This window comes from Phacochoerus africanus, chromosome 2, assembly GCF_016906955.1.
Source record: "Phacochoerus africanus isolate WHEZ1 chromosome 2, ROS_Pafr_v1, whole genome shotgun sequence".
NCBI classification, from domain to species: Eukaryota; Metazoa; Chordata; class Mammalia; order Artiodactyla; family Suidae; genus Phacochoerus; species Phacochoerus africanus.
In genome coordinates, this window is record NC_062545.1 from 279,470,464 (window position 1) to 279,484,931 (window position 14,468).

Here is a 14,468-nt window from a genome sequence, read left to right on the forward strand (position 1 = left end):
GCAATTGGGGCGGGGCTTGACCGGGGGCGTGGCTGTGGGTGGAGCCCGGCCACTGGTGGGGGGGCGGGGCTGACGGGGTGTGGCCGCTCTGCCGCCAGGGGGCGCCGTAGGCCGCAGAGGCTCGGCGCACCTGGCTCCAGGATCAGTTGCCGACCCTCCTGTCCGCCTCGGAGGGTCCCCGCAGCTCCACGCCGATCTCTGGCTCCCCGGGTCCCTGCCTCGCGGACCTCAGCCCCCAGCCACCCCACCAGACCCCTAACGGGACCCCACTGCCGCTCTCCGGCCGGGAAGCGCCGATTTCCGCCGTGCGGCCAGGCTGGTGTCCGCGCCGCCATGCTCTCGCTCGGGGACCTGGTGCGCGACTGGCACCGGGGCGCGCAGGCTGTGGCGCGCGGAGATTGGGGCTGCGCCCTGCGCCTCTTCTCGGGCATTCCAGAGCCGCCTGCCAGGATGAGCTTCAACGTGGGCTGCGTGCACCTGCTGGCGGGGGACCCAGAGGCTGCGCTGCAGGTGAGTCAGGGCGCCTGCCAGCCGTGCCCCCCCCAGGATTGGTAGCGGCGGCCCCACCTCTGGGAGACGCTGTTTCCCTCCCTTGGGTTTCAATGAGAGGTGAGATAAAGACCCAGCTGCAGGGGCGAGCCCAGCACCCACCCACCCCCACCGCCGCCTGCCGATGTTACCCCTCAATGAACACATAACGCAGGTGGGAGCTGTGTGGGCGGTGGACCCCACCTTGAGCTGAGGTCAGGGCCAGGATGGGGTTGCAGGGCTTCCACCCTGCCTCTACTATGTGGTGACCATGTGCCAGACTCTGCAGGGGTGGGGAAAGACCTCCCTGAACACTGGCTCCAGTGCTTACCTCCTCGGTGCTAGAGTGCTGGAAACAGGCTCCAGGCCGGACTGGGCTGGGAAGGGGCTTCCGCAGACACCTGCGGTGATGGCCAGGAGTCAAGGTGTGTCTGGTGGGTGCCCACACCCCAGATCTGAGTGCTCGCCTGACTCCCACGCACTCCCCAAAGCCAAGCGCACACAGGCGCTCACCTGCCTTGGCCGAGGGGGTGGTGCAGAGCCACTGCCTGCCCTTCAAGGGCTCCAGCTTCATCACAGTGGTGCGCTCCCACGGGTGCAGAACGAGAAGCCAGCAGCACCCTGCCCACTGCTCCGGTCCTGGGATCACCCCTCAGAAAGAACCAGGTTCCTACCTTGCTCGGACCACTGGTGACAGCCACCGAAGCCACGCGAGTGAGAAGAGAGTGAGACGTTACAGGCAGCTGTCAGGCAGCTGTCGTCATCAGTGTCTCAAGGCTGCGGCCCTGGGGGAAACTGGGTCACCTGTCCTGGGGATCTGCCCTGTCGTTTCTCACGTCTGTGTGCAAATCCACCATTGTCTCAGCAGTGATGGCAGAGCTGAAAGGTCTCCAGCCCTGGGGGGTCAGCGGGGAAGGCCCATCCGTCACCACTCACTCTAACGCAAGCTTTAGCCAGAGAGAGGGGAGAAGGTTCCCAGCAGAGTGGCTTCAATTCTCCTCCACCTCACAGGAGACGAGTTCCGTCTAAAGACAACACAGCCAAGTAGCAAAAGCATGGGCATGTTGGGTAGAAACACGGAGAATTTTAAAAAGCAGATGGAGGAGTTCCCATTGTGGCTCAGCAGTAACGAGCCTGACTGGCACCCATGAGGATGCGGGTTCGATCCCTGGCCTTGCTCAGTGGGTTAAGACTCCGGCGTTGCCGTGAGCTGTGGTGTAGGTCGCAGACGCAGCTCAGATCTGCTGTGGCTGTGGCTGTGGTGGAGGCCGGCAGCTGCAGCTCCGATTGGCCCCCTAGCCTGGGAACCTCCATATGCCACGGGTGCGGCCCTAAAAAAACAAAAATAAATAAAAAGCAGATGGAACAGCTACAATGAATGAAGCTGATTGTCTCTGAGGACCTCTGAGGAGGGTGGAGTGTGGCTGGGCTGCAGGGTGTTGGTAGGAACCCAGTGGGAGCTTGAGTTGGCTGCCTCGAGTGGCTCAACAAGCCCCCACTCGGCCAGATCTGATAGGGAAGGACCATGGCGCCCGTGTGTTCCTGCATTTAACTTTTTTTTTTTTTTGTCTTTTTGCTATTTCTTTGGGCCGCTCCCGCGGCATATGGAGGTTCTGAGGCTAGGGGTCCAATCGGAGCTGCAGCCGCCAGGACTATGCCAGAGCCACAGCAATGTGGGATCTGAGCCGCGTCTGTGACCTACACCACAGCTCATGGCAACGCCGGATCCTTAACCCACTGAGCAAGGGCAGGGATCGAACCCGCAACCTCATGGTTCCTAGTCGGATTGGTTAACCACTGCGCCATGACGGGAACTCCTCCTGCATTTAACTTGGCTGCGGTATGCTCTCCTCTGGCTTGCGTTTAACTGGTGGCTGCTGTCCTCCCTAGGAACAGACAGTGACATTTCTGGGTCTAAGTTTAAGGAAGATGGTACAGCAGAAAATGATCACGACGTTGTAAATCCACTACACGTCAATAAAACTTCAAAAACGAGACGAAAATTTTGAAAAAGAAAGAGCTGCGCTTTGCACACATATTAGGTCGTTTGTATTGCTGTTCTTTCTGATTCTAAAAGAGAAGAAGTGTGTCGTTTTGTATGAACTCCCAAAAATAGGATTTCAAAAAGGCAAGACTCTTGTGTAATCCCACCCCTCAGAGGGCGCTGTTATTCACGTGCTGGAGTGCTCTCACCGGAAACACGTTGGTTCTCGCAGTCACCTTACTGTGCCCTGAGCCCGTCGCAAGCCCCTCAAGAGCTCAGGCTGGCGCCCGGCTCAAGCTCAGGGGCCCCTGGTGGGTACGGGAGGCTTTCTCCTGCAGGTGGCTGTCTCTGGGGCTGACCCACTACTGGGCATCTGCCTGGACTGCGTCTGTGATGTAGGAGCGACAGGGTTGCAGACCTTGGCATTCCATGGGCATTTTTGTCCCTAGGCATTTGACCAAGCAGTGACCAGGGACGCCTGCCTGGCTGTCGGCTTCTTCCAGCGAGGGGTGGCCAACTTCCAGCTGGAGAGGTGAGCACAGAAGTGCGCCGTCCTTTCTCCGATGGCCCTTTGTCTCTGCGGAGTCCTTTCTGTGCCCCCGCCTCTTCTCTCTGCTTGGGTCACCCCCTCTCGCCGACCCCTCCCTGACCCTCCAGGGGAGCCTGGGGAAAGGATGCCACTGTCAGGTCCGAGCGGGATGCAGGGCAGAGCGCCAGGGCGGCTCGGCCTCTGTGCTGTGAGTCACAGCCCTTGTGCTGGCGTCCCCTCTTTGCTCCTCGCCACCTCTTTGCGGTGGCAGGGATGCTGCGACCGTGCCCGTTCTGCAGACATGGAAACCCAGGGCAGGCCCGGAGGAGGGTGTGTCCCAGGACACAGAGTGGTGGGTTCCTTCCAGGGGAGGAATCAGGGCTGCACGGCAGGCCCCCAGGCCAAGCCCACGGCGGGTCCCACTCGGGGCAGGCAGGCAGGCAGGCAGTGGGGGCGGCCTCCCTTCTCACGGACCCAGGAGCCTTCCTGGGAGATGGGGACTCCAGCGGGGGCCGGGGGGCTTCCAGCAGGGAGGCCCAGGGAGACACCCAGGGCTCTGTGCACACCGAGGCTTGGGAGAGGGTCTGGGCCGCAGGCGGGGGAGCCAGCCCCACGCCCTGCACAGCCCGCCTGGGTATTGACCCCATGTGCTGAGACCAGGGAGGACCCCCCCCAGCAGGTGGGGCTGGGATGAAGCTCTGCCCCTTTCTCTGTGGCCGCCGAGGGCCCCCATTCCAGGCTCCCTGCTGCCCGCAGGTTCCAGGAGGCCCTGTCTGACTTCCAGCTGGCCCTGGCACAGCTGAAGGACAACGCCGCCATCGACTACACCCAGCTGGGCCTGCGGTTCAAGCTGCAGGCCTGGGAGGTGAGTGCACCAGTGCAGGGAGCTGGCCACCAGGAGGCCACCTGGCCACCTGGGTGCCCTGTGTGGGCAGGCGGCCCCGGGGGTCCTTCCAGGCCTAGTTCTGCAGACTCTGTCCTCTGGGTCCCTTTGTCTTGTCACTGTCACAGGTGGGGCCACTTTGACTGAGACACTCCCTCTGGCCAGGGGTGCCCTGAAGCCCAGCTGGCGGGCCCGCCCAGGAGAGGGCCCGAGAGGGTCAGGGGTCAGCAAGAGGTGATGGGCGGCAGGGCGGGGGCAGGGCTTGGCCATGGGTCCTGGCGTCCCCGCCCTCAGCTCTGCCTTCCGGGACAGGGTTGGGCCTGGGGTGGGGCGGGCGCCTCTAGAGCCCCCCCCCCCCCCGCCACCCCCCTGCACTCCCGGAAGCACGCTGCCCTGGCGCTCCGGGAACCACCTGTGTCCCGATAGGCCAGCGGTGGGGAGTCCCGCTGGGGTGGCCCAGGGCACCAAGAGCCTGGGCAGGTGTGGGGTTGGCCGCATGGCTCTCAGGCCCGTGACGGCCGAGCTGGGAGTGTGGTGTCCCTGCAGACGTGATCCTGCCGGGGCCGTGGGGAGCGGCTCCCGGGAGCACTGGGTGACAGCGCAGCCTCCCGCCTGGGGGGAGGGGCAGGACAAAGAAAGGGCTCCTCGGGCAGCACCCAGATGCCGTGCCGGGAGCTGGCAGCCCAGGGAGGGCGGCTCGGACCACATGCAAAAGGAGCGGAGTGGCCGAGTGGAGGCAGGTGGCTGCTGCGCACAGCAGACGCCAGGGAGGCTCGTCAGCTCAGCTAGGGCTGGGGGTCTGGAGACAGGCCTGCGGGTGGAGCTGACCCGGGCGTGACTGCCCCCCCCCCCAGCCAGGCAGGCTGCTCGGAAGCGCCCTGGGCGGCTGTGTCTGGGAAGCACTGTGGCTGGACCGGGGGCAGGGCCAGGGTGGGACCCAGTGGTGGACTGGGAGGGGGGCTGGAGGAGTGGCATGAGCGGGGATGGGCTGGGTCCTGGCGCTGCCATCACCCCCCACCCACCCGCAGGTGCTGTTCAACGTGGCTGCAGTGCAGTGCCAGCTGGGGCTCTGGGTGGAGGCCACCCGCAGTCTAGAGGAAGCCATCTCCAAGGGGCCAGAGGGGGCCCGCGGTGACCTAGACGTTGCCCTGGGCCAAGTGCAGGTGAGGAGAGCCAGGCTCCCAGCCCACTCGGGGGGCCCGCCAGGCCCATGGCCTGCAGTTTGAGGCTCTCGTCAGGACAGCCCCCCAAGGCCAACTATGTGAGGTGAAAACTGCTGGCAGGAAATGATGTGTGTGCCCAGGTGTGAGGTGGGCTTCCCGTGGGCTAGGGCCCCTCTGTCATAGGCTCCAGCAGCCGCAGGCCTGGTCGGATGCTCAGGCCTGTGTTGTGCCAACCTTCCTCCAGGAACAAGCCCCCCTGCAGCCTCGGCAGGTCCCCAGGGGCGAGGTCTTCCGGCCGCGCCAGCGGCACCTGGAGCACCTGGAGCCTGTGGACTTTCTGGGCAAGGCCAAGGTAAAGGGAGGGGCGGGCGGCTAGGCCCGGGCTGAGCTCCCAGCAGGTGCCGGGCGTCCAGGCAGCCTTCACAGGACGCGCGGGGTCGTAACGGCCCTGGTGGGAGGAGGCGGGGCACGGCTGCTGGGTTGTCGCCCGTGTCTCCAGAGGGGCTGCCTAGATCTGGGTCTGGGAACTGAGGCAGGGCCCACCAGAAGCAGAGGACCCCCGGCAGAGCTATCTCCCCGCTGCTCTGCCTCAGAGAGCGGGACCCCTGGAGACCGCCTATGCCCCAGGGCGGGGGCGGCACCAGCAACATCGCAGGATAACGGGCACAGCGCAGCCAGAAGCAGAGGTGGAATGCGGGGAGCTGATGGCTTCGCGTGACAGAGGCACTCACTCCGGTTTCCAGCCGGTGGCCCTCGCCAGGCCTGACACCCCGGTCCCCCAAGGGCCAGGTGCCGTGTGTTGGAGGAGGGGCTCAGAGCGGCGCTACGCGTCACCTCAGAACCCTCTCACCACGGGAAGCGACTGTTCTAAGAAACGAGAATACTTTTCAGAGTTGCACTGAGAAGAAGTTAGACCGATCGGCAGGGCCGTCATCCTCCGCCAGGCCTATCTCCCCTCCTCCCCGCCCCGCCGTGGGGGTCCGGCAGCCCCTCACAGCAGCGGGGACACCTGGGGGTGGGGGGCGAGGGCTGGGCCCTCCTGACCCGGCCGGCCTCTGCTGTCCCTCACCAGGTGGTGGCCTCCGCTGTCCCTGATGACCAGCACGAGGGCGTCCGGCCTCAGCAGCCACAGGTAGGCCACAGCCTCCCAGCCACGCTGACATCGCCTCTGGCATTTGTAGGTCAGGGCTGTCCAGACCCTCACCTCCTAGGGGTATGCTGAACCCTCCCTGGGGGGTCCCCACCGTCCCCCTGTTCTAAATCGGGGGTGGGTACCATCCTGTGGGAGAGCCACGACCCTGTGGCCTTGCCTGGGGACGCCGTGCCCGCCGCCCCTGGTGCTCCTAAGGGATCTGCATCCTCAGGAGGCGGTCACTCTGTGCCCACAGGCTGGCAACGAACACGGTGACGCCAGGCCCCGGGCTGCCGCACGGTAGGAAGGGCCCCACATGAGGCCCACATGCCAGCCCCCAGAGCTGGAGCCCCCGTGCAGGCCCAGTTGTGGCAGCTCCGGCCAGGGGCCAGGCTGGTCCACTCCCCTTTCCAGACTGGCCAGGGCCCCACTGAAGGGGGGGGGCATCCATCTCTGGGCACCCCCCGTGCCCCCTTGTCCAGAGGCCCAGGGCACGCGCCATTCGAGCTCATCCTGGTTCCTGTCACCGAAGCTCCCTTGGGCCTGGACAGGCCCTGGAGGCCCTGGGGGAGGGGGCTGGGCAGGGGGCCGAGGAGCAGCCCCTCTGGCCCCACCAGACACAGCCGCACAGACTGGGGGCAGGGGCTCCTCCCCTCCAGCTCAGGGCCCACCTTTAAAGGGGTGCTCCCCTGGTGGCCCTGCAGAGCTGGCACCCCTTGCGGCCCCAGGAAGCCACCTGACGTGGAGATGGAGATGGGCTGCGGGCAGGCCGAGCACGGCAGGCTGCTCACCTCCGCCGAGCAGGTGAGGGAGCCTGGGCTGGGTGGGCGGGAGCCGAGGTGTTTGGGGGAGCCTTCCCCGCTCCCCAGGCTGAGCTGGGGACCAGCGACAGCCGGGCCCTGCGGGGGGTCTCAGGGCAGGGGGTCAGGCCCGGGACTTAGCCAGAGCCAGCCCCAGAGACTGGATGCCAGGGATCGGGGGGCACACTGATGCTCACGGACAGAGTCGGGGTCTGCTCCCCACCCCAGGCCCTGGAGGGCCCCGCAGCCCGGGTGTCTTAGCCGTGAGCCTACCGCCCCCAGGCCCCCCGGCTTCTTTCCTGGACACGGGACTCCCCGAGGCCCCAGGGGTGAGGCTGAGGAAGGGACACAGGCTTCTCCCGGGCAAGGGTGGCAGGAGGGCACCGTGCACGGGCAGGGAAGCTGGACGAGTCGTGCGTTCGCTTTATGGAGGCACCCAGCGCAACGGGGTGGTCGCCCCATGGCCTCTCTCACTGATGTGCAGCTACCTCGCTGCACAGACAGGTGCCCTTGAAAGCTGTGCCTCCCGCCACAGCTGTGCCTCAGGAGACCGCCAGCCACAGGCTCGCAGGCTGGGTTTTCGAGCCCTTGACCCCCTGACAGGAGGGCCACAGCTTCCTCCTTGCTTTAAACAGCAGGCAAATCTGATAAAAATCGAAACGCTTCATTCACAAACAGTCCGGCTTTCCGACCCCCCCAGAAGTCGGGATCTGAGTCAGCTGGTCCGTGTGGCCAGGAGCGGGCCCCCTGGCATGTCCTGCTGCCACTCCAGCTTGGGTCCCAACCCTGGGATGAAGTCTAGCCGGTCCCGGGCTTCAGTCCTCAGCCTCCCGGGGTCACGAGCACGCCCAGCTGGAGCGGCCACCTCACGGTGGGCTGGGGGAAGCCAGATCCCTGCCCATGGGTGCCAGTGGCCCGTCTAGTCTCCAGGCTGTACCGTCACCACTGGCTCTGCTGGGACACAGTGTCAGGCCCAGGAAAGCTACCTCCCCGCTCAGGGCCCCACCCCTGCCCCCTGAAGCCAGGACAACACAGCCCCGGCGCCACCCCCGGCCCCGGCCCCAGGTCCAGCAGAGCCCAGTCTGCCGCTTTCCTTGCAGCGTCCCCACGTGGAGCGGGTTGACCAGCAGGCTCCTCCAGGTGAGGCCATCCTGACCGGGAGAGGGGAGAGGGGAGGGCGGCAGGGGGGGCTTTGGGGAGGGAGCCCCGGGCAGCTACCTGTGGGGGGGCTGGGAGCAGCCTCTTTGTCCCCAAGGAGGAAGCTGGTGGCCTTGCGGCTTCCAGTGGGTGCACAGTTCCAGCAACCCCTCTCCTCCAAACGTTCCGCTTTGTGGGCAGCGCCCACCTGCTCACCGCCATCTGCAGGGCTGCTGGCAGCGGAGGGGCCAGACCCTGGATCGTCTGAGGATCCTGCAGGTGCTGGGGTAAGAGGCACCCCACTCCCCAGAGACGTGGGGGCTCCGAGGCCAGGCCCCATCCTCCCAGTGGCCTAAGGACCCCACTAAAGAAGCCTCACAGCCCACAGCCCCTCCCTCCTCAGTCCCTGCCCCCCTCCGCCCCCCGAAGGCCACCCTGGCTGCTTCTGGGCACGCGGATCTGGGGCCCTGGAGACCAACCGCCTTTCTACCCGGACTCAGGGAGCGGCTACAGGGCGGCCGGCAGCTCTGGTGACCGTCCTGGTGCAGTGCGCCTTCACCCTGGCCCTGAGGGCCCCAAGAGGAGCTGACCTGTCCAGCCTGCGGGCCCTGATAGGCCAGGCCCTCCCTCCCCAGGCCCAGTGTGGGCAGCTCAGGTGGGCTGGGAAGGGGGGCGGGTGCCTCTCGGCCCTGGCCTGGGAGAAGGCCCAGCACAGCGGAGGGCTTAGAGGTCAGAGGTCAGCAACCCCCCACCCCAGCCCCCGGCTAGCGCCACCCACTCTGAGGCATCTCCTTGCAGTTACCGAGATCCTAGTGACGGCAGCTGCTGGGTGCCCCTCACGGGGGAGGAGGCGCTGCAGACGGCCTGGCGGGAGGCGGCCACCGGCCCTGCGGGGCTGCGGCTCCAGTGCAGGGTGAGCCTCAGGGGCTGGGGCCCGGGCCCCGGGCGGGGACGGCTGGCCCCTCTCCCCAAGCCCAGCTTACCCCGAAGCCCTCACCCCTGCCGCAGGGAGTGGGCGGCCGGCCTGTGCTCTACCAGGTGGTGGCCCAGCACAGCTACTCCGCGCAGGGGCCTGCGGACCTGGCCCTGCAGCCAGGGGACACCGTGGACGTCCTGTGCCAAGGTATGACCTGTGCCAAGGTATCACCTGGTCGGGCCGCTGGGCACATGTGGCGTCTGTGAGCTGATGCAGGGGCTGCCCTGACTCCCCTGCAGTGGACCAGGCGTGGCTGGAGGGCCACTGTGACGGCCGCGTCGGCATCTTTCCCAAGTGCTTCGTGGTCCCAGCCGACCGGCGTGTGTGAGGAGTCAGCCCTAAGAAGCCCGTGGCTGGAAGCGTTTAATAAAAGCCCTCTGCCCTGCCAAGGAATGGTGTACCTTCTGGGCTCGGCCCCTGAGAGGGCCTGACTGAGGCTGGGGGAACGGGGCTGCTGCTCCATGAAAAGCCCACGTTGCCCGGACACGGGCTCTGGCAGCTCCTAGAGACCCCGGGGCCCACTGCCAGCCCCTCCTGGAGAACCAGGCGCCTTTTTCTTTTTTCCCCTGGCTGTGCCCGAGGCATGTGGAAGTTCCCAGGCCAGGGATCAAACCCAGGCCACAGCAGCGACCTGAGTCGCTGCAGGGACACCAGATCCTTAACCCGGTGTGCCTCCAGGGACCTCCAGCCAGGCCCCGTCTGTGCCAGCAATCACCCTCCCAGGCTCTACCTGGCCCTCCACGCCGTAAGTCTGCAGCCACAGTCCCGGGGGGCTGCGGGAGTCCAGCCGGGCAGTCCTTGTGCAGAGAGGCCCCTGCTGCCCTCGGAAACATGCTGGAGAGATGGACCCCGGGAGCTGGGATCGGAGGCCACGGACGAGCAAAGCCACAGCCAGGCGGCCACAGCACAGCCTCTATGGCCAGAGCGACCCCGAGGGCAGAATGTGGCCGTCTGCCTGCGGGGCTAGAGCCCACAGGACCAGCCCCTCGGAGTCCCCCCCTCCCCGGGGGGGGCTGGGCTCAGGAGGGGTCCAGGCCGGGACGGCTCCGCTGGGCCGCGGGAGCTGGGCCTCTGCCGTCCAGCGTCGGGGCAGCCGCTCAGTGCTGGAGCCAGCAGAGGTGCACCGCAGCAGCCCCGAGGACGGCTGCGAGGGTCAGCACCATGAAGACAACTCCGGCCGTCCAGACGCCGTAGCTCTCCGCCCGCCACGGGGCGGGCGCCTCGGCCGGGATCATGCTCGTCAGATTCAGCATGTAGCCCAGCGTCCAGCCGATGTCTGTGCCGCTGGCCTGTGGGCCACACGCAGGTCAGGACCACGGGAGCTGCCCCGGAGCCCGCCCCACCCTGGCGCCCGCAGCCACCTGCTTGCGAAACTCGATGCCGCCCCAGGTCTCCGCGCGGAAGCCGTAGCCCTCGAGCAGGAGCGTGAGGATGTACAGGCCCGAGGCGCAGTAGTCACGCAGCCGGGGGTCCTGTCCAGCGGTGCCCACGTCCACCTGGGGGCCGGGAGGCAGGGAGCTGGGTAAGGCCCCACCTCCTGAGCCCCTGGGGGCCAGTCCGCCGGGCGGCGGGGCCCAGGTCTCCCTCCTGGAGGAGGACGGCTGGGGTTGTCCTCCTTCCCGTGCCACCTCCCCCAGACCCCTGCCACACTGCCCAGGATGGGGTCCCACCGAGCCCTGGCCAGTGGAGCCTGCAGCCCCGGGAGCTGGGGCCCAGGTGGGGCAGGCGACCCGGGATCCACCCACCAGCTTCCAGGGCCTCTGGCAGAACTCCCAGATGCTGGCGTTTACAGCGGCCAGTGGCAGCCCCGACGTGAGGTTCAGGAAATGGAAGGTGTAGTAGAAGCTGGAGAAGGCCTGGGGGGGAGGGGGGGCTCTGGAGGCGGAGCCCAGGCTGGGGCAGGGGGGCCAGGGGAGCCCGTTACACACCCCCCCCCCCCCGCCAGCATCAGGCCCCTGGGGCTTTGGAAGGAGGCCGGGCTCCAGGCGCAGGTTAGGGAGGCTCACATAGAACCGGCCCCGCACAGGGGGCTGGTAGACCCCGTTGAAGGCGCAGTGTTCTCGGCCCTCGCAGCTGGAGAAGTTGAAGAGCTTTCGGATGGCCGAGATGCAGGCCCCGGGGTTCCCCGTCCCTTCCACGGTCACGTTCCGGGTGTGGTCTGGGGGCGCTGCCGTGGGCACACAGGGCGACTCATACAGAGAGGCCACGGCCACCGTGTCCTGGTAGCCGCTGTGGTAGCAAGGGTGGCGGACCAGGAGGGCCGGGCTGCCCTGCAGGGGGCGGGAGGCCGCTCTGAGCACAAGCCCGGGGCGCCGGCGCCCCTCCTCCTGCAGGGACGCCCACCTGCGCCAGCCCAGCCAGGGGAGCCGCCCTCCTGCAGGGACCCCCACCTGCACCAGCCCAGCCAGGAGCCTGTTGAGCATCTGCTCTCGCCCGAAGCAGAGGTAGCTGTGGGTGTAGACGCTGTGATCGAAGCCGTAGAGGCGGAACGTGGCCTGAGTGCTCTGGTCCCGTATGGGCCCTTCAGGCACGAAGGTGATCTGGGTGGAGGCCCCACCCATGTCCAGGGCACCCACCAGCGTCTCCTCCAGAGGCCGGATCCATTCTCCAGAGAAGGAGTACTGACCACAGACAGGGGGCACTGAGTCCTGGGACCAGCCACGCTGACCCGCGGCCCCCGCCCCCACCTCCCCCGCCCCGGGGCCGCCTGCGGCACCTTGACCAGCCTGCCCAGGACATAGTTGATGGTGATCCAGCCGAAGGCCCCTTCGTCCTGCCCAGTCAGGAGCTCGGCGCCCCAGAAGTCCACAGGGGAGCGGCCCAGGGCCCGGCTGACCGCTGCGAAGATGTCCTCTGCCAGAGAGCTGTTCTTCTGGCTGTGCGGAGAGGAGCAGCGGCCAGGGCTGGCCAGAAGCCCACCCTATGGCCCCCCGCCTGGGGCGGGGGGCCGCAGCTCTCACGCTGCACCCCAGGGACGTGTTCAGCCCCCTCACCTGAGCAGCCTCATGCCTGCCGTGGCCCCCAGGAACATGGGCGTCTCCTTATGCTGGGCCTTGGGGATCAGTGCCAGCGCCTCGTCCAGGCAGCCCTGCAGGCTCTCGCCAGCTTGTGCGGGGTCAGAGGTGTAGGAGGAGATTCCAGGACCTGAAACACAGTGCCCCAGGTCACGGCTCCAGGGCCCGAGGGCGGGCCAGGCTGAGGCATCTGGAGGCAGCTGTGCCGGATCCCGGGCCAGACAACTCCAGAGCCCTGGTCCGGCGCCCACGGGCCAGCTGGGCCCCCTGGGGCAACCTGCTGAACCTCTCTGAGCCCCTTTCCTTCAGGCTGACTTGCTGGGGGATGGAAAGGGTGCTCCTGCCTGGCTCCAGCCTGTGCAGCTTCCCAACCCTCCCTCCAGCGGGGCAGCTCAGCCAGACAGCGGTGGGCCGTGCCCGTACTCATCCGCTGTCCACAGAATAGCCCACTGACCTTTCGCCTGGCAGGCCAGAGCCTGGCTGACCACACCTGTGTCGTTCTCCTTGTTTGCTGGCCACCGATACACAAAGAGGGACGTGTGGGAGGACCCGGCGTCGAACACGATCCCAAACTAGAGGTGACACCGGGGTCAGGAGCGAGCGGGGGCCGGCTTGGCTCAGCCCAGCCTCCCCGCCCGGGGCCTGGGGCCCACCTTGGTGTGCGCGGGTAGGTGGACTCTGGCGGCCTCCACCAGGATCAGGATGAGCGTGGTGAGGCCGGAGACCGCTGCAGCCCACAGCAGGGCCGTGAAGACCCGATCCTTCCGGGTCTGCCCCATGGTGGGCAGGTCGTCACCTACGGGGGTGGCAGCACTGGGCACCCGTCCCCCGCCGCCGCAGCAGGGCCACTGCCCTCCCGGGGGCTCAGAGGATCCACCTCCGGGTCGGCCTTTAAAGAGCATGACGCCAAGAGAACCAGCTGCCCGTGTGTTCCCAGTGTCTGGGTGGCCTGGGGGGCCGGGCACCGGGACGCCCTGTGCGGCGACGCCCTGGCCTGTGGCGCACAGCACCGAGGAGGTCGGGAGAGCCCCCTTCTCCTCTCACCAGGGACCAGCGGAGCCCCCAGGTTCTCCGCGCAGCCCCCCGGACCCCTGCTCCCCTCCCATCCTCAACAGGAGACCCAGCTCCGCACTGAACTCGGGGGCCCAGGACCCACCTCTCCTACCTACCTGGTCCTCTCTGCAGCCCCCACCAGGCCTCCCCCAGGACCCTTTGCTCTCTTTGAGCCTGAGGTCGGGCCTGAAGCAGGAGGATGCCTGTGTCTGTGTTGCCAGGTGCCGGGTGAGGTCAGGGGCCCCAGCCACGCGTCTTCTCTGCTAAAGGACCTGAAGGCCGAGGCGTTCTGGACAGAGACAGTGGCTTCTGTTGCAAAGCCCAACCTCGGGCTTCTCTAATCTGATTTACAGACTCTTTAATTGGCCCGAGGGCGGTCCCTGTGGACCCAGGAAGGCGGTGTGCGTGGGGCCGTGGCACGCACGCAGCTCAGGGGCCGAGCGCTGTGCAGGGCCCCCTCCGGCCCCCATCACCCCCGAGGGGAGGCCCTGCTCACAAGGGCCCTGGAGCTGGTTCTCACCACGGCCCACAGAAAGTGGTCTGAGGTCTCCCAAGCGTGGCAATTCAGGGGCTCTGCATGGCGTGGGCCACCCTGCGTGGAAGCAGACGCCCCCAGAGTGCTTCCTCCAGCCGCGGGATGTAGGCTCTCGCCTGTGTCTGCCCCGGACCTGGCCGCCGTGGGGAGTGGAATGGGCGGTCCTGGTTATAGTCCCGTTTTGAGGAGGGAGGACTGAGGCTCTGAGAGGGGAGGTGACCTGCCTGAGCCACAGTCAGGCCAGGCCCAGATGGGACCCAGCCCGCGTCCCCAACCAGCACCCAGGCCACGGGCCTCCTTACAGACACAAGCAGGTTACAGCAGGGGAAGAGATCCCAGGACCCCACGTCCACCCGAGCCCCCAGCCTGAGCCCCCAGTGGGTAGGCAAAGAGGATGGGGAGACTCCCCCACAGTCAGAGCCCGCCCCCCGCCCCAGTGGGTCAGCCCCAGACCAGGACAGCCCCTCACCTGGGCTGGAGGACGAGCCGCAGCGCAGCAGCGAGGACGAAGCCTCTCAGGCTTCTGCCAGGTGCTGCCCCGCCTCCCCCAGCCCCGCTGGTCACCGCGCACCTGAGCCGGGTCTGCACCCGCCCAGGACGGCCCCCTGCTGCTCAGACTTTGGTCTCCCGCCCCGCCCTTCCCCAGAGCCCAGGCTGAGGGCAGGTCGAGTCAGGTGACTGCAAAGGCCCTGAGGTGGAGGACTTGACCAGAGCAAAGGCCAAGGGGCGGACCC

The 14,468-nt window shown here is 67.1% G+C and overlaps 2 protein-coding genes across 7 annotated transcripts; one reads left to right on the forward strand and one right to left on the reverse strand.

Annotated features, from left to right (window-relative positions):
* Positions 1-72: 72 nt before the first annotated feature.
* On the forward strand, positions 73-9,756 carry NOXA1 (NADPH oxidase activator 1). Of its 6 annotated transcripts, none has more exons than XM_047769080.1 (14): positions 74-510; positions 2,962-3,044; positions 3,798-3,906; positions 4,953-5,087; positions 5,332-5,439; positions 6,160-6,219; positions 6,452-6,519; positions 6,924-7,023; positions 8,120-8,159; positions 8,358-8,443; positions 8,657-8,811; positions 8,955-9,069; positions 9,165-9,279; positions 9,372-9,521. In XM_047769080.1, exons 1-14 carry the CDS (start codon positions 334-336, stop codon positions 9,458-9,460), a joined length of 1,440 nt encoding a protein of 479 aa, XP_047625036.1. In that variant the 5' UTR covers positions 74-333; the 3' UTR covers positions 9,461-9,521. The 6 variants fall into 6 exon arrangements, with proteins under 6 accessions (XP_047625035.1, XP_047625036.1, XP_047625037.1 ...); XM_047769081.1 differs by having other exon boundaries at positions 8,385-8,443; XM_047769075.1 differs by having other exon boundaries at positions 8,657-9,069; positions 9,372-9,756.
* Positions 9,754-13,048, reverse strand: ENTPD8 (ectonucleoside triphosphate diphosphohydrolase 8). Its single transcript, XM_047769083.1, has 9 exons — positions 12,800-13,048; positions 12,601-12,718; positions 12,126-12,276; positions 11,849-12,008; positions 11,523-11,753; positions 11,139-11,402; positions 10,878-10,988; positions 10,494-10,628; positions 9,754-10,421 (listed from the first exon to the last, which is right to left on the reverse strand). Exons 1-9 carry the CDS (start codon positions 13,046-13,048, stop codon positions 10,230-10,232), a joined length of 1,611 nt encoding a protein of 536 aa, XP_047625039.1. The 3' UTR covers positions 9,754-10,229.
* Between the last annotated feature and the right edge of the window lie 1,420 nt (positions 13,049-14,468).

Coding starts and splice junctions, on each gene's coding strand:
- NOXA1 (XM_047769075.1), top strand. CDS start 334: ATGCTCTCGCTCGGGGACCTGGTGCGCGACTGGCACCGGGGCGCGCAG. Junction 3,045..3,797: donor GCCAACTTCCAGCTGGAGAG/GTGAGCACAGAA, acceptor TGCTGCCCGCAG/GTTCCAGGAGGCCCTGTCTG. Junction 9,280..9,371: donor CGTGGACGTCCTGTGCCAAG/GTATGACCTGTG, acceptor ACTCCCCTGCAG/TGGACCAGGCGTGGCTGGAG.
- ENTPD8 (XM_047769083.1), bottom strand. CDS start 13,048: ATGCTCTTTAAAGGCCGACCCGGAGGTGGATCCTCTGAGCCCCCGGGA. Junction 12,277..12,600: donor TCTGGCCTGCCAGGCGAAAG/GTCAGTGGGCTA, acceptor ACTGTGTTTCAG/GTCCTGGAATCTCCTCCTAC. Junction 11,754..11,848: donor TCCTGGGCAGGCTGGTCAAG/GTGCCGCAGGCG, acceptor GTCTGTGGTCAG/TACTCCTTCTCTGGAGAATG.